Below are 26465 nucleotides of genomic sequence, written 5' to 3' on the forward strand. Positions count from 1 at the left end.
TAACTCCACGTATAGTGGGGATAGATTTAAAGAGACCACCAGTGTGTTTCAGGCGAACCTGTATTTGAGTATCGGTGTAAAGTCCCACGATAAGTTTAAGGAGTTCAAGAGGGATGCCCCAGGTCTGAAGTTTGAGCTAAAGTTCATTAATCAACTTCATCAAACGCAGAGCTGAGATTGAGAGAAGCGACAAAGATACATTCACACTCGCCCCATGCCAAGTGTTGTAGATAGTTCACCATAAGACCATTTAGTGAGGTCGCTAAGTAACGCCTAAACCTTGTTTGCCTTTTCCCGAAAACCTGAGAATCAGCAAACCACGACTCAAGATGGTTCAATAGTATGGAGGCAAATACCTTACTTTCTGCCTCTTGGGTTGCAATTAGGTAATAATTCAACGGGCATAATCTTTCACCTCTTTTGTAAATCGGTATAGCGAGGGCAGAAGACCATAGACCCGGCAGCTCACCAGTGATGACCATATTTTGAGATAGGCAAGACAATGCATCAGCCCAAAGGTACGGGTCCCTCCTAAACAGAAAGCTGGGAAGCCCACTTGGACCCGGGTCATGGGACTAGCTGAGATGCAGTAGTGACCGATATACCACCTCAGGCCCAAAATCTTCCAGGTTCATGTGAGTGACAAAATCATCGGATAGATGCATAGTGTCTAGATCATGATTGTTTTTAAGAGAGTAACCAGTACTAAAGTGAGCAACCCAAACTGATTCTGTTACCGCATTAGTTTGCATGCTCGGTTGTGACAGATCTCCAGAATGCTCTAGAGTACTTATTTCTAAGATAATTTACCATCATTTCAGAGTCAGCCTGTAATCTTTTTGCCTGTGTGTTTCACGTCCAATTTTTATAGAACTGGCAAATCTTTCTAATAAGCTTTTGAGCCACATCCAATGGGATCTAAGTCGTCTTATGCTCTTTCTCATATCTCTTCTTCTCAATACCAGTTCCTCATTGTAGGTATAGGTATGTCGAATAGTGTTTCACCGTCTTGCCGACTTAGTGAACCTCCCACCTTTTCTTATTGCACCAGAAATCATCATTAATGAATTTACAAAAGTGCCAAATTTGTCAGAGGCAAGGTTGGTGCACTTGCCTTCCTCCGAAGAGAGGCGTAGGAAATGAGAAAGATGGTAATTCACTCAGGCTGGAGGGCCCGCATTCCATGAAATCCTGTTACCAGCGCCATTAACCATCAATTCACAAGGTCCCCCCATATGAATTCACAATCACACTCTAATTTAATGTCAAATGTGATCTCCAACATGGCATGGTCAATGAAATTGGTGGGTGTAACTATAAACCTGGTACATTGTGAATGCATCCATGTGTTGACAAAAATGGAATCCAAAATAGAAGATTTGTTGCCATCTGTCCATGTGGGTGCTACATTGGCCGAGGAGGAAAAACAATAATTCAAAATATCCAAACCTAAGCCATTCAAACAGTTCTATCACTGCCTACCATTTCCGCTTTTGTTGGAGGTCCAAACTCCCTTCTTACCAACCCCTCCCAGCCCTTCTGGGTTGATGCGATTAGAGTTTAAATCTCTGACCAACACTATGTGACCTCCCAGGGAGCTGGTGGACCACTCCAACAGAAAGTCAGTTAGACAACACAATATAGAATCCAGATCTCCCAGTTTGTTTTGCCAAAAAACATTTATATTCAAGAAGTTCATTAGTCTCATTATTGTGCTGAATATGGGTGGCCAAGATTCCAAAACAGACCTCGTGTGACCCAATTACTGAAATGGTAGGGGAAGAACGAACACCCATAATTAGGCCATCATAAGCGCGACCAAGAGCTCCTCACCTGGTAAGTTGACAAGAAAGATAATAACCATCCATCACAAGAGACTCCACCAGCCAGGTCTCCTGAAGAGCCACCACAGAAACAGTTTGTAGCTTACACCCAAGTTCAACATTGGTTAATAAATGTCCCTGACCTCTTGTGTTCCATGAGATTACATTGAAAGCTGTTGTCTGTTTTTGATCAGGATCACAAGGAATTCACTTTTGGTATGACTATGATGCTTTCAATAACCATGACCAGTTGTTTGTCTGTTCAGAGGTATGAATGATATGTTTTAAACATTGTATTTCAGCCCTCAGAACAGCCTCCATTCAGATGTCACGTGCTTTAGTGTCATTCACACGTGTCCATTTATAATGAGAAATATCAAAACCCACCACTCTAGAGTTCTCCCTTTCTTCCATAATGTGGTCAAACACAATTCTCAATATTACAGAGCGATTCTCAGGTAAAAGACCTTCAAATAAAATGACATATGGATGTTGCTCTAAGATGTACTTCTCATTGGCCAAATTGGCCATCTTCGTTCACTCGCGCAAATTCAACGAGAAAAATAAACACGTCCATGCACTGCTCCGCAGTCAAAAGTACATTTCTAAAAACACGCGATCAAAATTCAGAAAAAACCTTGTGCTAGTTCTTTTCTCAATGCGCGCTTTTAATACGTGCACACACTCTTAATTCTGATCGCGCCCACGCTCTTCTTTGAAAGAAGATCTCGCGTACAGTCAATTAGGAAACGTGCACTATCGCACATCGCACACGTGCTTCCATGAATGACGCTGTTAAAGATGTGAAGACTCGCGCTTGCGCTAATGCTGTTTGAAATTTCAAGGCATGTAAAACAACATTACAAACTTTTCGCGCACAGTCTTTTTTCCTTCTACTTATTGCTTTAAACAGTGTTTATATTAGTTCACACACTGTACAGTCATTAAACAGCATCAACGCATTTATATTCCTTAAGTACTGAATCTTGAATAAATGCTTAATGAGTTAACATCTTGACTAATAACTTTTTACACAAAAAAGAAATATATATTTATATATATATCTATATATATATATATATACATATATATATATATATATAGAGAGAGAGAGAGATGCTAAGTCTTCTCTCTTTTCGCAACACAGTCATTCAACAGATGTCTTCTCCTTATTTCTCTTGTCTCAAGGTTTCTCTTTCACTAATGTATATATTACTTTAGATTGAAAATTCTTTGAAGTCTATGAAATTTTAAAGGAACAATCCCACCTGGTGCCTTCAAGCTCTCACAGTTACTGCAATCAGTTTTCTTACTTCTTTAGTGGATTCTCTGAACTCTGGAAAGGCCTTACTTAAGGAGCTTAATAAATGTACTACCAGCCACTGAATTACTATGGATGAAAGGCAGTTTAGAATCTTGCTCACCTCCCAAGAATCCAACCCATTATCCTTCCCACCAATCGGACAAAGCAAACATATGATTGTTCCTTAAACCAATCAGATATGGTTTCCTTCCCTCCATCTTGACTTGGGAAACCAACAATGTTTATAGTTAAGGAAACAGCTTCCTATTCTACATAACTACAGGCCCTTTCCTGCTCCTTTTCCTGCTACCAGTCCACTTACTCCAGCCAGCCCTGACAAATCCTTCTTGTCACCTTGTATGCTGCTCTGACATACTATATTCTTTTTTGTACTCCTCTCTTCCCTCTTTATGCCTCATCTCTACTATGATACTCTACCATTCTATACCTTCTGGTCTCCTTTACTCTCATACCCTTGTCCAGTCTACTGAAATACTTTTCTACTCGAAGCCTCTTGTTGTCCACTATTGTAGCTTTAGAGCTCTCATATATTCTCAGGCTCCTCCATTGTATTCCTTTGTGGTCCTCTTTTCTCTTCTTAGTTCTCTGTTCTGGTCACATACTTGCTTTCTCTCTCTTTAGTGCTCACCATGCCTCACATTGCCTTTCTCGCATAGCTCTTCAGTACATTTCTCCACTCAGATAACATTTGATGATTTCCATATATAGTCCTATTTTATTTCTAGTTTCTTTCCTGGGCTCTCCTGATCCCATATTTTCCGAGATTGATAAAATGAATGTCGTTGAGTTGGGTAATGAACACCTGGTATTAGCACCTACAAATGATTCATATAATTAATTTCACTGCATATGTGTGACATGCATTACTTACCGTAATAGCATTTCTGATGATTGTATCTGCTTAGATTCACTTGCTGTGCATATAACCAGACATCTAGTGGTAATCGTGGAGTATCTCATCTTTCTTTCGAGGATCGAAAGGGGACGTTGACCTGGGTGTGCCTGTAACACTATCCTTAATGTGACGTGTAGTGTACCCAAAATCCCTCACGCATCGAGGTCCCTCCGATTGTGTTTTTTCTGCCGTGAGTGAGCCTTATGACCATCGTGAGTACAGAAAGAGAGAGGTGTAAGATGTCTATGTTCCTTCTACTACAAGAGGGGAGGAAGGGTGGTTGCATGTGAATCAAAGTAGATACAATCATTAGAAATGCTATTACGGTAAGTAATGGATGTCTTCAGATGCTTGTTACTCTGCTTACAATCACATGTTGTGCATATACAAGCAAGCAGTACCCAGAGATGGTGGTGGGATGTGTGAAGGAACAGTAGGAAAGAGATGTCTTAGCACCGCTTGACCAACTTGAGAGTCAGACCTAGAGTGTGTATCTAGGCAGTATTGTTGTGCAAAGGTGTGTACAGAACTCAAGGTTACTGCTTTACAAATGGACTCAAGAGGAACATTTGCAATGAATGCTATTGAAGCCCCCGTGCCCCAAGTAGTGTGCTCTAGACTTGAAGGACAGATCTCTCTTGGCAAGAGTGTAGCACAGTGTGATGCAGTTTACGATCCACTTAGAGATGGCTGATTTAGAGACAGGGTCCCCTTCTCTACCAGCTGCCACTGACACGAAAAACTGGTTCGTCTTTCTTAGTGACTTTGTTTTCTCCAGATAATAAATCACCGCTCTCATCAAGTGTGTGGAGGCTTCTTTCTGCCATGTTAGTGGGGTTCTGGAAAAAAGTGGGTAGTTATATTGATTGGTTGACATGGAACTTTGAAATAAATGTAGGCGCAAACCGTGGGTGAGTGCGCAGGGCCACCTTATCCTTGTGAAGCGTGACAAATGGGTCATGAGCTGAAAGGGCCCCCAGTTCACTAACTCTTCTTATTGATGTAACTGCCACCAGGAAGGCAGTCTTGTAAGTGAGTGTTTTAAGGCTAGCCTTATGCATAGGTTACAACATTCAGCTCCCATCCAGAAATAGGGGGATGCAGTCTCTTAACCCACTGCATAAAAGCCTTGATCTCTGGAATTTTCCACCAAGGAACCTTCTTTTGGGACATGGTGTAAGCTGAAAGTGCAGCTAAGTGAACCTTTAAGGAATTGAAAACCAGGCCTGAGTGCAGTAGTTGAGTCAGGTACAGGACAATGGGCCACATTAAAAGGTATACGGTAGAGGGTTAAGGGGGCTGGGAGGGATGCCGGCCCTGTTATCCCTCTACCGCCCCATTCCGAGGACTCCTTGTGGGTCCCGCAAGCAGGCCAGGATGCTAACAACGGGCCCGTCATTAACGGGTCCGTTGTTAGCATCATCCCATTCCCATTAAGCCCTATGAGGGCTTGAATGGGAATGGGGATGTACCAGTATTTCCCCATTCAGGGAACCCGGACCCGGTACCCGGTATGGAGATAGCCATGCCGCAAAAAGCAGCATGGTTATCTCCATCCACTTAATGAGGCCCAATATCTGTTGGTGAGCAGTCAATAGGATTGATGCTTTTGGTATTGCACCAGATGAGGAAGCGTTTCCATTCTTGGAGTAGCAATGTCTGGTGTTAGGTTTTCGTGCTTCCCTAAGTATGTCCATGCATCTTTGAGGAAGTTGGAGGTGTCTGGACTGTATGCCCTCAGGGGCCTGGCTGCCAAGTTGAGAGTTTGCGGGCATGGATAAAGTGTCAGGGCCACCAGAATCATCGTGACTTTTTGAGTAGGGGAGTCGGGGGGGGGGAGAAAATGTAGACAAATTTCCCTGACCATGTTATTCAGAGACCGTTCCCCTTGGAGCGATTCTGTGGGTCCCTGGTGGTGTAATCTGGGCATTGCGTGTTCTCCAGAGTTGCGAACAAGTCGATCTCTGGGAAGCCCCAATATACGAAGACGTTGAAAACAATGTTTGTGTGTAACTGCCATTCGTACTCTATGGGTAGTGGAAAATCTCTGCTGAGCACATCTGCCAGAAGATTGAGTTGCCCTGGAACGTGTTGTGACAGGGGGAACATCTTGTGTTTGAGAGCCCACTTCCATATGTTCTGAGACAGTTTGGATAGCCTTGGAGAGTGAGTACCCCCCCTGTTTGTTCAGGTAATACATGGCTGTGATACTGTCCATGATGACTAGAACTGTCTTCCCCTGGAGTTCTGTTTGGAATGCCTTCAAGGCCTTCAATACTGCTAGCAGTTCCAACAGGTTTATGTGGTTGCTTGCTACCACTGGGGACCACATGGTGTGCACCATTTGGTGAAGGAGGTGAGCCCCCCATCCCGTCAGAGATGCGGCCATGGTGAGAGTGGTTTCTACTGCGGGGGTGGTGAAGGTCTTCTCATGCAAGAGGTTCTCCCTTGACCACTTCTGCAGAGACTGAACGAGGGCTGCTGAGACCACTAGATCATCCCAGTGCCCGCTGGCCTCACACCATTGGCTCGACAGCCACTCCTGCATGGGGCGCATGCGCAGGCACGCGTGTGGGACTAGATAAATGAATGATGCCATCATCCCTAACAGTTGCATGGCCTTGCGTACGGTCACCTCGTGATTGGCTACATAGTGAGGTATCTGGAGCAGCATGTTTTGAACCCTCTGATTGGAGAGGAAGACAAGTCCATCTTTGGTTTGAATTAGAGCACCTAGAAATTGTTTGTTTTGGCTGGAGTCTAGACTGGACTTTTTCTCGTTGACTGAGACTCCCAGACTGAAGAGGAGATCCACTGTCTTCTGGGTATTTGAAAGCATGTTCCGTACGAATCCCCTGTTATTAGCCAGTCGTGTGTAGACTGGAATGGACTGCCTGCGCAGGTGAGCCGCTACTACCGTTAGTACCTTCGTAAACACCCTTGGGGCTGCAGCAATCCCAAAGGGGAGAACTATGAACTGATAGTGCTTGTTCTCTGTCATGAACCTTGGGGAATTTCTGTGCGCTGGCAACGCTAAAATATGAAAGTATGCATATTGCATATCCAGTGTTGCCATGTAATCCCCCTCCGTCAACAGAGGGATTACTTCGTGCAATGTTGTCATTCTGAACTTTTGTGGCTTGGCAAATTTGTTAGCTGGGCACAAGTCTAATACAGGGCGCATGGTGAGATCCTTTTTGGGTACAAGGAAGTACACTGAATAAATACCCTTGTTTACCTGCTGAATGGGGACGACTTCTATGGTGCCCTTTTCTTGAAGGACCTGCACCTCCTCCAGTAGAATCTGCAGGTGTGCCAGCGATAGGCATCTGTGTTTTGGAGGGTCGTATCGAGGTGGCTGGTGGAACTCGTTACATTAACCGTGGGCGACATCTTGAGCACCCACTGGTCTGAGGTGACCCCCTCCAATGCGTGAAGAAAAGATGTTAACGTCACCCGACCGGGAAGGCATGAGAGGGGACCCCGGACTATCGAGTCATTTGGGAGCGGAGGACGGGGAGCCTCTTGGGGTAGATTTTCTGCCCCTGCCTTTGCCTCCTCACTGTCCCTGCTGGTATTTATTGGTGCCAGCTGCACCTTGTGTAGAGGACCATGAGGTGCCTCCTGTGCCATACTGGTTGTGTGGAGACCTGGAGAAAGACTGACCCCGAAAGGAACGGCGAGAGTTACCTCCCTGTTGCAATGCCTAGCAGTGATATGATTTAGAGGCTTAAGAATCTCATGCTCTTTCTTTGCCATCTCCAAGGCATCATTTACAGCCTTGCCAAACAAATTTATGTCTTCCACTGGTTTGTTTATTATGGAGGCCTGCGTCTCCGGCCTAAAAGCTGAGTTCTTAAGCCAGGCGCGCCTTTTGAGAAGAGTGCCTTGGCCTAGAGTTCGCCCTGCCATCTCTGCTGCATCCAAAGTATTCTTTAGAATTTTGTGGGTCACCTGCTTCCCTCCCGAGACAATCACTAGCTGGCGTGATCGTACCGGTTCAGGGACTAGGAGGCCCTCCTAGAGCAGGTTCCACTGTACATCACTATAATTGGCAAGACGTGTTGAATTATTAGCAATTCTTGTGGAATATGTGGCTGAAGTGGTGATGCGTTTGCCCATGCCGTACAACTTCTTGCAGTCTTTATCGGGGGGCGCTTCAGAAGTAGATAGTGGTACCCTAGCCCTCGTTCTGGTGGAACTGGAGAGGTGTATAATGGGTCAGAAGGAGAGGCGCGAAACAATTTTTCCACTTGATGGTTCACAGTCCTTGTAAGGGAAGGGGACAACAAGGATGGTGCGAGACGTTTTTTTGGTTGAATTTAACAAGGGGGTAGCCTGACTCGTGGGAGATTTCTCCTTCAGCATGTCTTCCTCAAGGTCAGTATCTTGAACAGCTTCCTGCATGGCAAATTGGAAATGTTCTGCAGCTCTTTTCAGGATTGCATTAAAAGCCATCTGATCATCAATAGGCAATGCTTGCCTCTGTGGAGGTGAGGAGGGAAGGTCCAGACAAACGGCATCTGGGTCCGGAGTATGAGTATTACCAACTGCACCTTCACTCTTAAAGTAATGGATAAGATCACCACAGCACAGTTACAGTCATTTGTAGAGGCAAATGAGATTCTGCATCGCCAACAATCAGGCTTTCGGCTGCACATAGCACCGAGACAGCTATGCTTGATTTGCAGACACACATGTTGGGTATCATCGACAAGGGCAAGAAAGGACTTCTTATTCTGCTTGACCTAAGTGTCCCCTTTGACCTGCTGGACCACCAATTACTCCAGCAGGCACTCCAGAAAGTTGCCAACTGCTCCAAGGGGGCAGTCAGCTGGTTGGCCTCGTTCCTTAGGGATAGAAAGTCCAAAGTACATTGGGGAGATACATTTTCACACGAGTATGATATCTTTTGCGGCGTTCTGCAAGGAGCAAGTCTATCACCGCTTTTATTTAACCTGTACTTTTGATTTCTCTGTGAAGTCCTGGATAACATCAAAGCCTATTTCACTAACTACGCTGACGACATTCAGCTAGTGGAGTTAAGCGGGGACTACGGCAAGGACAGCCAGACAGTTAAGGACCTCCGTAACATCATAGAATCTTGGATGGACCATAACTGGATGTGTTTGAACAGTAATAAAACTGAGCGATGGTGTTTGGCTCCCATCAAGCTAGGGCCAAATTATCACCATAATATGACTCATTTACGATAAAAACACTCAAATCCAAGTAGTGAGTAAAGTTAAAACGTTGGGCATGACTCTGTAAGCCTCAATGAGCTCAGATGCTCAAGCTTCTTAGAGCAATCAAAACTTTCCTAAATGAAGTAAATTGTACCAACATAGCAAGAGCAACCATCCTATACCGCCAGAACTATGGAAATGCACTCCTGCTGGGTGCTAGTAAACAATGTATGACCACATACCAGCTAATCCAAAACAACGCGGTTAGGATAATTAAACAGAAACCCAGGACGGAGCACATTAGCAATGCTAGAAGGGAGCTACACTGGCTGATGGTTGAAGATAGAGTTCTTTTCAAATCCTTGACACTTACCCATAAGTGCTTGTATGGGAAAGCACCTGCCTATCTTAAATCGAAAATTGTCAGATACAAGCCAGACAGTGTATTAAGATTTGAAGCCCTGGGACTTATTGTGGTTAAACCACGTAAGAAAGCCAATGGTTTCAGTAGAGCCTTTCCCATTTGTGCTGTTACTAATTGGAACAAATGACCTCTGAACCTGAGATTAGAACCCAATCATCTCACTTTCAGAACAAACCTGAAAACATTCTTGTTCAACTGAAGACAGTGTCCATTAGTTAGTCTAGGCAGTCCGTTTTGTCTTGGCCTCTGGTAAGTGTCCTGTTGTGAATGTTTGCTTGATGTCCCCTGTATGTGTCTTTTTGTTGCACCCCAATGCCTGTGGGCTTTCGGCGCAATACAAATAAACAAATAAAAATAAAATATGATTGGGGGAAAGGTGTTTCTCTACAGGCTGACCTGTACACCAATCTGGGCAGGGGTCAGGTATGTCTTGGCCAAAGGGATTGGCATCCTGGCCATGGGGATGCTTGTAGACCTCTTCAGGTTCCGAGAGTTCAAATACGTCTTTCTGTGGAGTATAACTTAAAAGCCTCTGCACCTTTGGTAAGGTAGGGCAGGTATCCTCCTCCCTAAGTCTCTTAGGGGTTATAAACCTTTCTGAGAAGTCCACAAACTGTGAAAGTTTATCCACATAGCTCTCAAACCTAACTCTGGTCCAAAGAGATGAACCAGAGGGGTCAGGAGGGGGGAAAGGCTCTCCAGGAGGACAAGAGTCCTTAGAATGAAGGGATCTGTCAGACAGAGTCTTAGAGAGGGGCAGGGACCCATCTGAATACTCCTCTCAACGTGAAGATGAGCTTTTAGGCCTATTCGCCACCGACACAATATTTGCGAGACTCTGGGTACACTAGACGTCACGTTAGGGATCGTGTTACAGGCACGCCCATGTCGATGTCCCCTTTCGATCCTCAAAAGAAAGTTGCAATACTGCGCGTTTACCACTAGATGTCGGACTATATGCACAGCATGTGATTCTAAGCAGATTAACAAGCATCAGAAAATGTATCTTTCATCCTTGCGTCTTTGTCTCTGGTTCTTCTCTTTCTGCAAGATTGCTGCAGGAAAACCCCACAATCAGTCCATCCATGTAGACAACAGACATCCCAAGTTTAGCAAATGGATGGTATTGAGACGGCCATTGTACAGAGAATGTATTCCTCTCTGTAAGCATCCCTCGCCCATGCTTCTGGTAGAGACGCATGCTTTTTTCCATTTTCAGGGAGATTTTTCTTTATTACATTTACTTTCCGGCAAGGTGCCATCAATATATAGAACAGGAAAATGGTCAGCCAATCAAGGGCACTTGGGATGTCTGTCATAAACGGCAAATTTTGTAAAGATTAAAAAGAACAATAATTTCCCCCAAATTTGCCATCGGCAGAAACTGAAAGGTTAGAATCTTTCCTAAAACATAATTTTAAAAAAGTGAGCATATCCAAAAAGAAATTAAACTAAACCAGCAATCAACAAAAATGTATCTAAAACAGTCCTATCTAAACCAGAAATTTTTATGAAATTAAAGTAATCTTAAATATTAGTTAAGAAACCAGGCTGCTATAACAGTGGAATAAATCTATTTTAAAACTAAAATTAAATTAAAGATTTGTTAAAAGCGAAAAGAAATTGGAATAAGCAAATCTAAAATAAAAATAAAACAGGCCTATCCGAACAGGTAATAGAAGCAACATTAAAACATGATTATCTCCAGGTGAAGTACTGTTCTTTCCAAGCTGTAACAAAATTATTTAAACTTTATATGAAACTGAAACTGAGCAAAGAGCTCTTATTTGATTGTAGGAAATAAAAGAATACTGATGCAAATCCTGGGATGTTTGTCCTGCTGATGTACGGCCTGGCGTAATTGTTAGTATGTGTGATTGATGTGAGTGGTAGTTGAAAGGATGGACAGCACCAATTCTACTTTGATGACCCACACCACCAATTTCTAGGATTTCAACTGTTTGACACCCGTGATTATGATTACACCCATGTTCATTGAACTCCACCGCACCCAGTTTTCCTCTCACCTCTTTGACAGTCCGGGTGTCATAAACGGCCAATCCATCCTGAAAAGCAAACAAAGGCTTAACATGCTGATGATTCATGCCGTATTGGGCACAACCGCAAGGACTTGCGCCAACACTTAGGCATTAGCACCCGCTCAAGCTTACAAATTTCAAGATTCAAGACACAGGACAATGTTGATCATGGACTCTTTAAAAACTAGTGGAGAGAACTGGCATATGTATGATTGGCGTATAGACTGGCAGCAGAACATTCTCAAAGCATATGTTGTTTTATTTTCAATAGAGATTGGGCCTCATTATGACCCCGGCAGTAGCCGTGCCGGTAAAAACTGCATGGCTGCCGCCGGAGTCTTTTTTTTCCCAGTGCCCAGTAATGGGGACTTACCGGGGCATTAAAGCCCCGGCGGTCCCAGTAATTCCCCATTGACGGGCGCCGGAAAAAATTACTCCTCATTCCCATTTGAGTCCCATTGGACTCAATGGGAATGGGGAGGACGGATGCACCGGCACTGCGTGCAACAGTGCCGGTGCATCCATCAAGGTCTGCGAGTGGCTGCCGCTCCACCCGCCAGGTCAGACACCCGGTCGCAGAACTCGGAGTATGCCGGTCTGGTAACAACGGTGCCGGTAGCACCGTTGTTAACGGACCGGCATACTCATAATGAGGCCCATTGTATTTTTATAAAAAGAGGCCCACGGTTTGAGTATTAATATTCTGTAGCTGAAGATGGGGCAATGGAAGACGATCAGAGAGAGAGGGACAGAGGTGTGTGCTTTAGAGAGACAGAGAAAGTACTGCGCTACTGTTAAAATATGTCGGCCCAAATGCCAGCTACACACACTCTGTACAGCGCTCCGAAGTCCTCGAGCTAGGTCAGTGCTTTAAACAATAACATTAAAATAAATATAGACGGTGAGCTAGAGCACAAAATATTAGATTATTGCGTGATGGAGAAAGAAAGATGGGAACTCAGTTGTAATGTTTGTATGGTGGGGAAAGGAAAGAGGGAGTGCGGCGAGAAAGACTATAAGCAGAAAAGAGTAACTTACCTGCAACCATGTTTTCCACAGAGACAGAAAGAAGGAACTCCGTTGCAATGTTTGTATGGTGGGGAAAGGAAAGCAGAAAAGAGTGATTTACCTGCAACCATGTTTTCCACAGAGACAGAAAGAAGGAACTCGGTTGCAATGTTTGTATGGTGGGGAAAGGAAAGCAGGAAAGAGTAACTTACCTGCAACCATGTTTTCCGCCGGTGTTTTCCTTCTCTGATTCACAAACCCTGTGTTTATTTCTTGTAACCAAGCTTAGTATTATCTGTATATTTTGGTGTATTAGGAGTCTTTTAGTTTTGCCTCATAGAAGTGGCAAATACCACCTGTATGAGAAAAAGCAAAAAGGTATCATTTGAAAGTTTGGCACTTTTTACTACCATTTTTAGGAGGAGACATATCACCAGTGGCACATACTCTCTGTGCTATCCAAACCAGTGCCTATTAAGATCATTTAGAACAGCTATTTCTGCATGCAAAATCAATTTCCGAAAAGGTAATGGGTGTATTGGGGTTATTAAGCCCTACTTTTTTGATAACAACATCTTCAACAAGCACAACTTTCTGGTGTTTCATTTGTAAGCAATACAGCGTATATATGGCACAGCCCTGAATTAAAGTACAGCAGCTGCTCAATGGTAATACATCTGTCTCCAGTTAGACTTTGAACTTTTGACATGGGTTATAAAAAGGCAAATGTTCACCACACTCATTATAACAATACATAGTGGGCCTCATTACGACCCAGGCTCTAATGGGTTAACGGCGCAGTAAAAGGCTGCGGCACCGTTAACCTATTAGCGCCTAATTACGAGGTCCCTTTGCGGGACCCGACCTTAATGGCTGGTGTAGACCAGCCGTTAAAGTAGGGACCCGCAAAGGGACCTTGGTGCTAATTACAGTGCCGCAATTTGCGGCACCGTACTTAGCGCCTTCCCCATTCCCATTGAGCCCTATGGGTCAAAAATGGGAATGGGGAAGGGCCATGGAGGAAGGGGGAATTACCGCCCCGCCAACCTTGTAATGGAGTCGGTAACTTACCGGCATGGACCATGGTGCTAATAGCACCATGGTCTTCCGCCAGGGTCGTAATGAGGCCCATTGTGTCGCAAATATTTGGACACAGCTAGAACACTGCACTTCCTGTAATTCCCATTCTGCTGACTGGTCCACTGAGATAGTTAGCACTGTGATGCTTCTTGGGCTATAAAGACCAAATGCATAAGAAAATCAAATTTAGTGTAAATGCAAAATCAAAGCGATTGTAACTATTTGTTTTTTGTGTATATGATATGATATGACATTTATAAAATGTAACATTATTTATTTAAGATTGGTAGTATGTTTTGTGATGAGCTGTACAATATTGTACTATATAAATAAAAATGGTATTGTTAAAAATATATAAAGAATGGAAATCTGTCTTCCTCTAGAAATGCCAAAAGCTTGACTTTGCAAATGCTTGTTATATAGGCTATCCATTTCTTTGAGCATTTTGTTCTTATCATTGATTGGTTGATTGAGTGTTTATTATGCGCTTACAAACAAGTGTTTCAAAGCACAACCATGCATGGGGGGAGATATAGGGAAGACAAGACAAACGATCTTACTAGGCATGGTCCATTCAGATTATGCAGGTGAACAGAAAAGAAAAGGAAGTACGTGTGGGGTGGGGGTGGTTCATAGTAACAGGGAAAAGTGCGTCCAGTCAGAACATGGGTTAAGTGCATAGAGATACCACTCTCGTGGGTCGTAACCGAAGTGCAAGGCAAGTGCAAGGCCCAGGGACAAGTGCAGGAGACTGGCGTGGAAAACTTGGGACCTGTGAGGTTCTGAGGTACACCCATAGTCCTCCAATAACCAACTGCGCCACCCCTTCCAACGCTTAGTACTCCTCTAGACAGTCCACCCATAGATAGAGGATCACCCAAACCCAACCGACTGAGTGAACAGACACCCTCAGAGAGCATCCAGCTATTGCAACATAAGGGGATAAAACTCTATATTATACAAGCACAAGGCCCGACAGGTGGGCTACTGCCCCTGTAAACACAATATCCAAACAAATCCTACTACCAAGGACCTAAAATGTCCCGATGCAGAATTGGATCCCGCCAAAGAACCCTGGAACACTTACCAACCACAGCAGATACACAAACTCACCTGCCTCCAGTAGGAGCCCTCTCGAACACAGGACGCACCCCAGCAAACAATACAACCAACAGAGCAAACATCATAAGAGAAAAATTCCTATACCTTACACTGTATCTTGCAACAACTGCAGAACCTTGACACTTCAATGCCACTGAATTTCCAGACAAGCAAAGTATCTTACCGAATGCCACAAAAAAAGATGAGAGGACCCAAGAAGAGAAAGGCACGATACCAACGCCCTTACTCCGTATATCACAAGAACAGAAGGGCACTACTGACAACCACAAAACACGAAAGATGATGAAGCTGTAGAATTCATCAAGCCAACTATCAATCTAAAAGTCTGATTCAACGACTAAGCGGCCTCCATGGAACTTCAACCAACCGGCGAAAACAACTCAGAAGCGCTACAACTGAATATCCACAAGTCAAAACAGGGAACAACAAACCGAAGCACACCAAAAACATCCACTGCAATCTAATCAACGCTAGGTCAATGTCCAAACATGCCACCGAAATCTACGACCTCCTGTGCGATGGAGGTATCGACATCCTACTCGTAACTGAAACATGGCTAGATGACAACTAGAAAATCACTCTCCACAACTGCCTGCCTGAAAACTTCAAGTCCGCCAAGCAAACAGGAAAAACAAAAGAGGTGGGGGACTGGCAATAGCCCACAAGGAAGACCTGGAAATTAAACTTGAAGACCCACTAAACATCAAAAACTGCAAATCTCTAATCCTTCGCCTATCAACAAACCCAAGACAAACCTGAAATTCATACCGGTGTACAGACCACTGACTTACGATGCAAACTTCATAGATGCCGCCCAGGAAGCAGTGACCAACCTAGCCATCGAACAGGATCACCTGATTACCCTTGGTGACTTCAACATCTGGTTTGATGAAGAAACCACAGCCACACAAAAATCACTAGCCAAACAACTGAAACAATGAAATTACATCAGTTAGTCAAAGGAGCACCCCACACGGCAGGACATACACTAGACTCGATCTTCGCCAACAGAATTCTCATTACCACGGCACCACCACTTCAGATCCATCATCCCTTTCATGATCCCACTGGCCACACCAATAATCAAACAGGACAATCTGCCAACTATCATGAAAAGAAACTAGAGGACCATCACAAATTGCAACCTAACTGAACTACTGGAAATAAACAAACCACAAGCAACAACTATGGACGATTGACCTAGACAAAAAAATAGAACTACTTCACAACTGGATAATGACAACAATAGATGAGATCGCCAAAGAAAAACCTTTTACCCCAGCAAGCAAAAGAGCAACAGCAAAATGGTTTACCCCCGCTACTCAGCACCATAAAAAGGAAAAAACGAAAACTTGAACTAGAATGGAGGATCAAAAATGACCGTGCAAAGAAATTCCAATTCCAACAACAAATCCACTCATACAAAAAGGAAATCCAAAAAACCAAAAGGAAATACTTCGACAACATCAAACCACCAAACACCCAAAAAGAACTGTTTAAAATCATAAATGACATTTTTTAAAAACCTGGATGTAACAATGCTCCAATACCATCGAAGGGACTAAGGGCCCCATCACTAGTTTCACGGTTTCCAGGAGCATATACAGCCGAGCAGTATTTCGGTTAATGCCGTGAGTTGTGGCGCAAACAACGCCCCATTACAAGTTGGCATTACAAGTTGGCGGCCATGTGCACACGGCCTGGGCGTTAACACAAGTAGCGTTCAGCAGTAATAGTGGCTGAAAACTCAGTGAATATTGTCTTACCGCCGGCGTCTCACACTATTAGCGTGCACTACTAGTGCACACTAATAGCGCCACAGGAAATGTGTCACCCCCGGAACGGGAAACGAAGCGGCAGCCATTTTGGAATTCACAATCCTCCCAAAATCAGAGCCCCTGGAAGCCATCCACTCCAACAAACCTCAGAAAATGTCTCAGGAGAGTGTGAGGGTCAAGTCTGCCCTGGACAGGGTGCGCAAACTGAAGTTCTCAGACTCCAAGCTCACTATACAGGTGGAGGAGGTAATTTCCTATCAGGGTGAAGTCTATGGTCCCCAACAAAAAAAGATGGACTAACAGTGGTGTAACCACATCTGGGCAGACATCAGCCAGAAGGTCACTGCAGCGGGCCACAAGCGTGTATGGGTCCTCCTGGCACTGGCACAGCACAGGAGTGAGAGCATGTCGGCCGGTGGAGGGCCACCACCACCGGAGCTTGCATCATGGGAGGAGCAATGCACCACCGACATCGACATGGCATCCATGGAGGGGGTGGGAGGAGCCGACGCAGGCCCCGGCACTCAGGAGGCTGGAGGTGAATCACCTCCCACCCCCTGCAATTGTATTGTAAATAGGCCACCACTCCATCCTCAGCGGGAATGTCCGACAGCTGGGCACTGTGAGTGGGTGCAGTGCGTGTGATCGACCACAGCCACCCACGACTGCGCCCTTGCACCAGTGCACCTAGGCGGACCCAGGGATCCAGAATTGTGAGTAGGGAAGCCAATGGACAAATGCAAGCACCATGGCAACCATATCCATGGAGGGGGCACAGCAACGTCAGGTGGGCGTGTGTTGTACCAACTCCCCCTGACTGACTGCGGCATGCTAGCTGTGCATTTGCATCATATGCATGAAAAGGCTATCACAACAATTCCGAAATGTGTCCCCCCCACGTAGTATGCCCCAGAAATACCAACATCGTGACTACTAAACAGGTCAGGACCAAGCATGATAGAAACTGTCCTGTACAACTCCCCCCCCCGTAAGCCTTGAAATGCATGAAAATAATTTGAGGTGCCCTGTCTTCATGCCATACCCTATGTCCCCTACAGACACACAGGCGTCATCCGAGCCAAGGCAGAGTACCCACCCCACCACACAAGGGGCTCACCACCTCGGCACCCACAAGCCACCAGGGGCTCACCACCTCAGTGTCCACAAGCCACCACGGGCTCACCACCTCGGCGCCCACAAGCCATGAGGGCCGCCTCGTCGAGCCCATCCCAAGCCACCGGGGGCTCACAGGATGTTGAAGTTGCCACGAGTGCAACCACCCCAGAGGAGGATGCGTCATCCTGTGAAGAGCAGCATGCTGTACCAGTCATAACGCCTATACACAGTCCAATGCAGCAAATGGACACACCCAATGGGACCCCTGAGCATGTGGAGAGTCCCAGCCACATTCCACATGTCTGTGGACGCTGTGCACACACACCAGTGGCGGAAGAGGACACACTCTCAAATGGGTCACCTGCTGGCAGCCCCTCAATCAAAAGCAACCATGATGTGCCTGGTTGTGACGGAGGCACGCCAGATGAGGCTAGAGGGCATGGCCAGCGAACACAACCACCAAATCAAGGCCATTAGCAATGCAATTTGGGGGGCTGCCAAAACCATGGCATGCGACAATTCCCACACACATAAGGTTGTAGAGGGATGCACTGCAGCACTCACAGGATTTGGTCAGCGAGTATGTGAACTATGCAAGGTGTAATCTGCGAATGTAGAACAGATGTGTGAGGCAAATAATCTCCTCCGCCAACAGCTGCAGTTGGATACATCAGTGCCATACACCTCAACAACCCCCACACAGGGCTCCCTACAGGGGTCACCCAGGCGTCGGTCACTGCAGCATTCACAACGGCGCTCACCTGAAGGCAGAGCACATGGAAAGCGACAACGTCCATGTTAGATGGACAATGCATTGTTGGCCTGAGGGCCGGGCACACTGACCCATATGCACTGTGTGGGGGAGGGGGATATGTGTGCTGGGGAGCTGGGGGGGCAAAGGGGGTATGTGTGCTGGGGAGTTGGTGGGGGAAGGGAGGTATGTGTGCTGGGGAGTTGGTGGGGGAGAGGGGTATGTGTGCTGGGGAAGTTGGTGGGGGGAGGGAGTTAGATCCACTTTAATTCAAGCCTGTTCAAGCATGACAGAAAGCTCAGACATTCATGATTGTGTACAAGTGTTATTTATTTTACAAGTGCTCTTCGTGACATGTGCTCACCCTTTGTGTGCAACGGGGACATGCAATGTGATTGGCAATGTGATTGGCATCTTTCAGGACATGCATCATCTGACCCATACATACACCCTGTGTGAATGAGTGGGCTGTCCTGTGGCAGATTACATTTGCCTGCACATGGGAATACTGGACTTGCACCGGTGGATCGGCGGATGATGACCTATCTGTATGGGATTGTGTGGGACACTCATGCTCAACAAGTTCCGTCATGTAACCACCTGTCCTTTGAATATGGTGTATTCAAGTTCCACGGGTTTGCTATACAATGTCCCTTGTATCCCACTTTCTACATGCATTACTCACTGGATTTGATTGGCACAGTGGCGCATCCATACCGTCACGATGAGGCTCCCGTCATGACTGACTGTTCAGGGCCAGTGTTGATTTGTATTTGGTTGTGGCGGTCTCAGGGGATGGTGGAACTTTAGCTACATGGTACCAGTTTTTGTTTCACATGCATGTAAATGTGGATTCATGGGTCACTCTCTCAGGGATGTTCATGTTCGGGTTTGATCCTGATCATCTACTGTGGTTCACAGAATGGTTATTGTATTTCTCTCACTTTACATTCCTGTGGGGTGGCCCTGGGTGGGGTTACTCTTGTGTGTCAGGGTGTAAAGAGGGACTGCAACAGACAAGGTGCATTCTGGTCATTTCGTCCCATGTGTTAAGTTTTGAGAAGTGTGTGCCCATCACCTTTTGTGGGTGCTGGTGTGGTGGTTGTGTGCAGGTGTCCTTGTGTGCCACACGTATATGGTACTGGTGCGGTGATGGTGCTGGCTGTGGCTCCTGTTGGCATGCAAGGCTTCCTGTGGCTCTGCCCCCCCTACATTTGTTGTACGTTGGCATGCATTTCAGGCAGGGTTTGTACTCACCAACTGTCCATGTGCGTTGGGCTCTATGCCTCTCCATGTAGGCTGGCAGTCTGCTGTTGCGAAGCATCATGGAGTCGTGGGTGGATCCAGGGTAGCGAGCGCAGCAGTGGCTGATGGTCAGGTCTGGGCTACAGGTCATTTACACGTTCAATTAATGGAAATGCTTCTGATTCCTTTAGGCTGCCTCATGGTCCCGGGATGCATCATGTGTGCAGTCTAGGGCTGCAAGTATGTTCAGCACTTGGGCAATGGCATAGAACTGTGCCTTGTGCTCATTCACCTGTGCCTCGGTGGTGGGCAATGCAATGTGTTCGTTCACATGGCACAGCAATGCATCCTAGGACTGACAGCAGCTTCACGAGTGGGGGCATATCGGTGCTGATGGCAATCCTGCTACCAATGTCACCTTGGATTGTGTCCAGCAACTGGGTGATGGTAGCCCTGTCCAGCCTGTACTCAGATACCAACTGTCCATCAGTCAGGGCCCAGAGTGTTGGCCTGACTCTGGGGATGGCTGCCCGCCTTGCTGGAGCTGGTCTCCTCCTCCTCCTCCTCCTCTTCATCAACCCCCTGCCCCTCTCTGGGCTGGTTGTCAGGCCTCTGTAGCTCCTGGTACAGTATGTAGAGGTCCATGACAAGGTTCTCGGCTTCCAACGGCAACATGGGGTTGGGAAGTGTGTGTGGGGCATGGGTTGGTATTTTGTAGGCCTCTTGTGTGCATAGTTTGCACCTGTGCCTTCATTGCTGTCAACTCCCTGCTCCTAATGGCAATATGGTGTTAGGAAGGGTGGGTGGGGCCTGGGTTGTTTTTTTGTATGCCTCTTGTGTGTATTTTTTCCACCTGTGGCTTAGTTACTCTCACCTGTGTTCTTTTACCTCCAGCATACTGTACTTTTGATAGGTCTGTGATAGTGTGTTGGGTTGTCAGCGCAATTACAGCCGGCGCTATTACAGATGGCTGTAATAGCGCCCGACTGGAATAGCGCCGGCTGAATTGCAGTCGTAATGCAGCAGAGCAGAATTGGCGGCGCTAATACCGTTACCGCCGGATTGCAACAACCTCGCAGACCACTTCAATAACGAAATCATCACCATCCAACAGACCATACAAAGCAGACCATGTGACCGCAATATGCAACCCACCCACCCGTACGAGCAACACCCGTACAAACTCGTCAAACTGGTGAACAAAGCAACAAAACAGGCTCCCCCACGGATCCCTGCCCACTCCAGACATCAATCCTCACACAAGGAACAACCATGGATTTCTACAGAAACCTCTTCAACCACTCAATCTCAACAGGGCAAGTGCCACAATCCTTCAAATCAGCATACATCAAGCCACTCCTCAAGGACACAGCAGGAAACATGTAGGATCTCTCCAATTACAGACCTATCTCCAACAAACCGTACCAGGTGAAACTACTCGAGACATACATCTATAGAATAACCCAAGAATTTATAGAATTTATAGAAGAACACCACCTATTGGATCAGGCACTATTGGATCAGGCACAAGTAGTTTTCCGAGAGTAAAGGAAACAGCACTTCTCTCAATCTGGGATGATCTAAAGACAAACGCAGACTCAGACAAAAGCACCGCCCTGATACTTCTGGATCTCTTTCCATCATTCAACACAGTTAACCACTACATCCTCATCAGGCGATTGGAAGAAATTGGATTCACTGACCAAGCCTTACTATAGATTAAATCCTTCATAACAAACAGAACAGAAACCATATGGATCAAACCTTTCAAATCCAACTCAAGAGAATCCTCCTGTGGAGTACCACAAGGATCATGCTTCTCCCTGTTATTATTCAACAATTACCTGGATCAACTAATCAAGATCATTAAAAGACATGGACTCACACGCTACAACAACACTGACGGCACACAAATAGTCTATAAAATACAAGACACACAAGAAAAACACACAAAACTAGAGAGCTACCTTCATGAAATCTAAAGCTGGATGAACTCGAACTACCTCAAACTCAACCCAGGCAAAACAGAAATAATAACCATCTCTAAAAATGGAAAAAACATTCACTACATCCCTTGGCCAATGGAACTTGGTACAATCCCAGCTCCATCGACGAAAGTGAAAAACCTGGGAGGCTTGATAGACAACAAACTAAGTCTAGAGCAACAAGTAACCGCTCTAATAAAGAAATGCTTCTTCCTCCTATGAGCAGTAAAAAGGATCCTACCAATCCTCTCACTCGCCCACAAAACACTCACCATCTTTGCTATCATGTCCAGAGTAGACTACACCAACAGCAGATATCCAGGCATGCCAGAGCAACTTCAAAACAAACTCCAACGCATACAAATTGCGGCTCACAGGCTGCTCCTCAAACTACAGCAAAGAGAATACCAGCTCTGAAAATGCTAAAATGGTTACCAATTAAACAGCGAATAAAGTTCAAATCAATGTGCATAACGCACAGAGCAATCCACGGCCAAGGCGAAGAGATCCTAAGAGAGAAAATAAAAGTCTACCACCCAACAAGACCCGTCGGATCTAGCGAAGACAACTGTTTGGAAACAAAACCACACAACAAAAGACAATTCGGAGGATTCTCCTCTCTCACCTTGCACAAAAAACCTTGAATGAGCTACCAAAGAACATTCATAACACGAGAGATCACCTTCTATTCAGAAAACTACTCAAAACTATGGGGGCACATACACATGTAATGTTTTCATTTCCATGTAACATGTATACGAGTAAATCGTCTGTAACAGCGCCACGATGCCTCAGGGCCGCTGCACGCTTTATAAATTCAAATAAATAAATAAATATGCAGCTGAAACAATACTCAGAGAGGGAAATTATCTTCCTAAGCTAGCTTTCATCAAAAGAGGGCGGGGGAAGAACAATCTGCGGCATATCACTATACCACAATGAAAGATAAGTTAGAATCACATAAAAGAACGATTATGTAGAGATCCGGAGGGAAGTGTAAGGATGACATGTCAACACACCTTTAGCCGATGAAGCAAACATAGGCAGCTATGGATCACCGACAGGGAAACGGATAGGAAGGGAGCTGATGAATGTAAAATATACAGCACCAATACCAGAGCGGAGGACAATGCGTACCATAACCTGTTAAACAAACCTCTGAAATAGCTCAGATGGAAACTTGCCATCCCGTCACACCTAATAACTAGACGGACAAACTAAAATACCAGCTCCATAGGACAATCAGAGACGTGGTACTTTCCGCATATATCTCTCACACAAAAACCAACACAACCATTCTCAGCAGAGCGAACCGCACATACTTCACCACACCACAACAACAAACAAATAACACATAACTCACACCAATAGCACATAAGGACCCACATCGATCTGATAATCACACCCAAGCCCAGCGCACTGTGAAAACCTAACTGAAGCTGCCAACAGGACACCACCTTTCTCACTTTCCTACTTCCACTTCACCCTACTAACCCCTCACCCCTCCTTTATTTGTTTGCAGATTCACCAGAGCGCTTGGGGACCAATTCCGTTGGTGATGGTGCGTGTACAAATACCTTTAACATTAACATGTGGGGGCAAGCACAGGGGCATAGCCATATCCCTGTAATGATATCGGGTGATGCGTACAAACTGATCAAAGAAATCAACTGTTTCCTTGGAAGTGCCCAGATCATTTCAGGGGGTAATAGTAATACCAACGCTGATGATCCTAATATAGACCACATTAGTGGGGAAAATCCCAACAGGAAAGTAGAGGGGGTGAAATCAGCCTGTGCAGCAATGATGAACAATCTCAGGGAGGGGGGGGGCAGTTGACAAAGTACAAATGGGGACATGTGACCCCTTCTCAGCATCAGCATTGCCAGCTACCAGTACATCTGTTGACACCTCTTTTTCTACCATTGAACGCTGGCTCGAGAAATGCCATCTCGAGCTCTCAGAAAAACAGCCTCAGGCGAAGTGCCTCCATAACTCTGCACCGCCTACCCCTGCTGCCGCCAGTTGTAACTCTAATTCCAGTGCCAATTACTGCTCCCATTGCATTGGTTCCAATATTTGGCGCCCCTGTCACAATCTCACAAGAAAAAAGGCCCCTGTTACCAAGTGTCAGTCCCCCAATCACCATGGAAGCCACTGTCCACAAAACATCTGATGCATGTGAACCAATAAATGTGAAATTGCACCTGTGGGAGTCCAATTCTCCATGTCCATTCCCACTGGATACATTTCTCTCTCTCTCCCCGGTCTCCATCCCTAAGGAAACAGCCCAGGGCTGCACCCGCTCACTGGTTCTGACCGAATTGGCGACCCTAAAGAATCTGCTACTACAGATCCTAGAAAATGGTAGAGGAACAGGAAGAGGGGCCCAGGGGGACCCACACCCAAGCACTGACACCATTAACAAGGATCCGGTGACGCCAGTGAAGGAAATCTGTACTGTTCCCAATCTCGGCACAACCCAGTTTATTCAAATAGCTCCCCCAGTCCCTATAAAGGTGATGCCCACTGAGGTGGCGATCCGAAAGGGGCTCTGGGGCAAAGTTGACGCTGATGTTAGCTCGAAAACCAACCTTACCTAGGCTGAAACTGCTAAATCTCTCCAGCAGGGATTGCAGGGGGAGGTGGTCCAAAGGGCCCAGGTTTCCTTGCAGGGTGAAAAAAATGAGTGGGGGGCAGGTGAGATCTTGAAGGTGTGCATAGAGCATCCCCTGATTTGCCAGCGCACAGCGATCCAAACCCACAGAGGCTGATTCACATACTAGGAGGTGTATTTTTGCACAGGGTCCCCAAATGTTCTAGTGACAAAGTCGAACCCAGAGATTCACTTACAAACAAATGCACACATTAGCTGTGGTCAGCATACGGTTACCGCTCGTTGATTAGGGAGGACATTAAAAGCTTGAGAAGACTATCCTATGGGGAGGGCTGTCCCTATGACCTCATCCGCCTACAACTAAGGGACCCAAGAATGGCTACTGATTTACTGGGATATGGCCTGCGACGAAGTACAATGCCTAGCAGTCAGATCACAATGAGTGCTTCCCCCTTTCTCAACACTGACCCCCGTATAGGATTTATGCTTGTCTGGGGTATTAGGCCCCAGTTCTTGAGGCTATCGGGAGACAATGCAGTCCCTTTGGAGACATGACTGGTGGGTTTATCCAATTGATGTGGAAGCATCCTCTAAAGCCATAAACTGTGTTTCCCACCTATTGTTGTTGCTGCTGTACACGGATTTCATGGGGGCTGGGAATTGTCCAGAGGTTTGCTCTGAGCCATAGAGGCACGTCCGGTTTTTGTTAGTACCGATGATGTTTTGAGTATCCACTCTTCCCTTTCCCTTTTCTGTTGATGAGGGTTTTGTGGCTGACTTCTGTCCTTCTCATGGGTCTCAAGCTGACTTTTGTCTGGCACAATAGTTGGTGGTTTTCTACATGTGCCGGTGTTTGTTCATATACATAGGTCTCTAATAGTTTTGCTGGATATGGAATGTTTGATATCGGTCTGTAGTTAGAGAGGTCTTCCACATTGCCCATGGTATCCTTGAGGAGTGGTTTGATGTATGCAGATTTGAAAGCCTGCGGTAGTCTCCCCATAGAGAGTGATTGGTTGAAGAGGTTTATATGGCATTCTGGTGGTGTGCCCTGTGTAAGGATTGATGTATAGATGTCAGGTGGGCAGGGGTCCATTGAGGAGCCTGCTTTGTTGCTTTGTTTCACCAGGTTGACACATTTCTCTGTTGACATTTGGGCAAAGCTTTGAAGCTTGTTTTGTGGTTCCAGGGCAGGTAGGGGTTGAGGCACGGTCTGCTTGATTGGTCTACTTTGTATGATCCGTTGTATGTCAGTGATTTATTTTTAAAGTGGTCTGCAAGATCATTGCATAGTTTTTGTGAAGATACCGGTGTGTTATTACATGCAGGGGAATTTGTCATCTCATTTACTATGTTGAATAGTTCTTTCTGGGTGTTGGTGGCTTTTGTGATTCGTTCATTGTGGTATTTGTTTTTGGCTTTCAGTGTTTCCTTTTTGTATGCTTGTATTTGTTATTGATAATTTATTCTTTTGGATTGTTTGTAGTTTTTCCTCCATTTTAATTGAAGTTTCCGTTTTTTTTCATTATATTGAGGTGAGGTGTAAACCATCTTGCCACTGCTTTCTTTCGTGATGGAATGAAGGGTTTTTCCAGGGACATGCTGTCTATTGTTTCAGTGATCTATTTCTGTACTAGGTCTGCTTTTTCGTCGGTTGCGATTGATGTTTTGGAGGATTCCAGTTGTTCTTTTAAGTTACTGCTTTTGATGGTATTCCGGTTTTGTTTCCAGATCTGGTGGAACTTTTGGGGCTGTTTGGGTGCTTGAGATGGTAGTTGGATCACAGACGGTATGATGAGGTGTTCGCTCCATAGTATTTATATTGGTGGTGCAGTTGAGATCAGTTTTTTGTTGGTGAAGATTGCGTCGAGAGTGTGTCCTGCTGTGTGTATCGCTCCGTCACCATCTGGCATAGTTTCATTGTCTTGAGCTGCTTCAATAGTGATTGTTGTGAGTTTGCGTTCTCTTCTTCAAACCATATGTTAAAGTCGCTGAGGATTATCAGGTATTCATGTTCGATGGCCAGGTTCATCATGGCTTCTATGAAGGTGTCTACGAAGGTGGCGTCGTAG

The 26465-nt window shown here is 45.6% G+C and overlaps 1 protein-coding gene across 2 annotated transcripts in view; it reads right to left on the minus strand.

Annotated features, from left to right (window-relative positions):
• The window catches only part of LOC138567616 (chloride channel protein ClC-Kb-like), a 422777-nt gene that overhangs the window by 22963 nt on the left and 373349 nt on the right, over positions 1-26465 (minus strand). Inside the window, exon 20 of one of the 2 annotated variants that reach the window (XM_069646032.1) lies at positions 11680-11718. The exons of the other annotated variant lie outside the window; for it this stretch is intronic. Coding sequence (XP_069502133.1) covers positions 11680-11718 — 39 coding nt within the window. The remainder of the gene's footprint in view (positions 1-11679; positions 11719-26465) is intronic. 2 annotated transcript variants of the gene reach the window in all.

This window comes from Ambystoma mexicanum, chromosome 1p (assembly GCF_040938575.1).
Source record: "Ambystoma mexicanum isolate Mex_15411 chromosome 1p, UKY_AmexF1_1, whole genome shotgun sequence".
NCBI lineage: Eukaryota > Metazoa > Chordata > Amphibia > Caudata > Ambystomatidae > Ambystoma > Ambystoma mexicanum.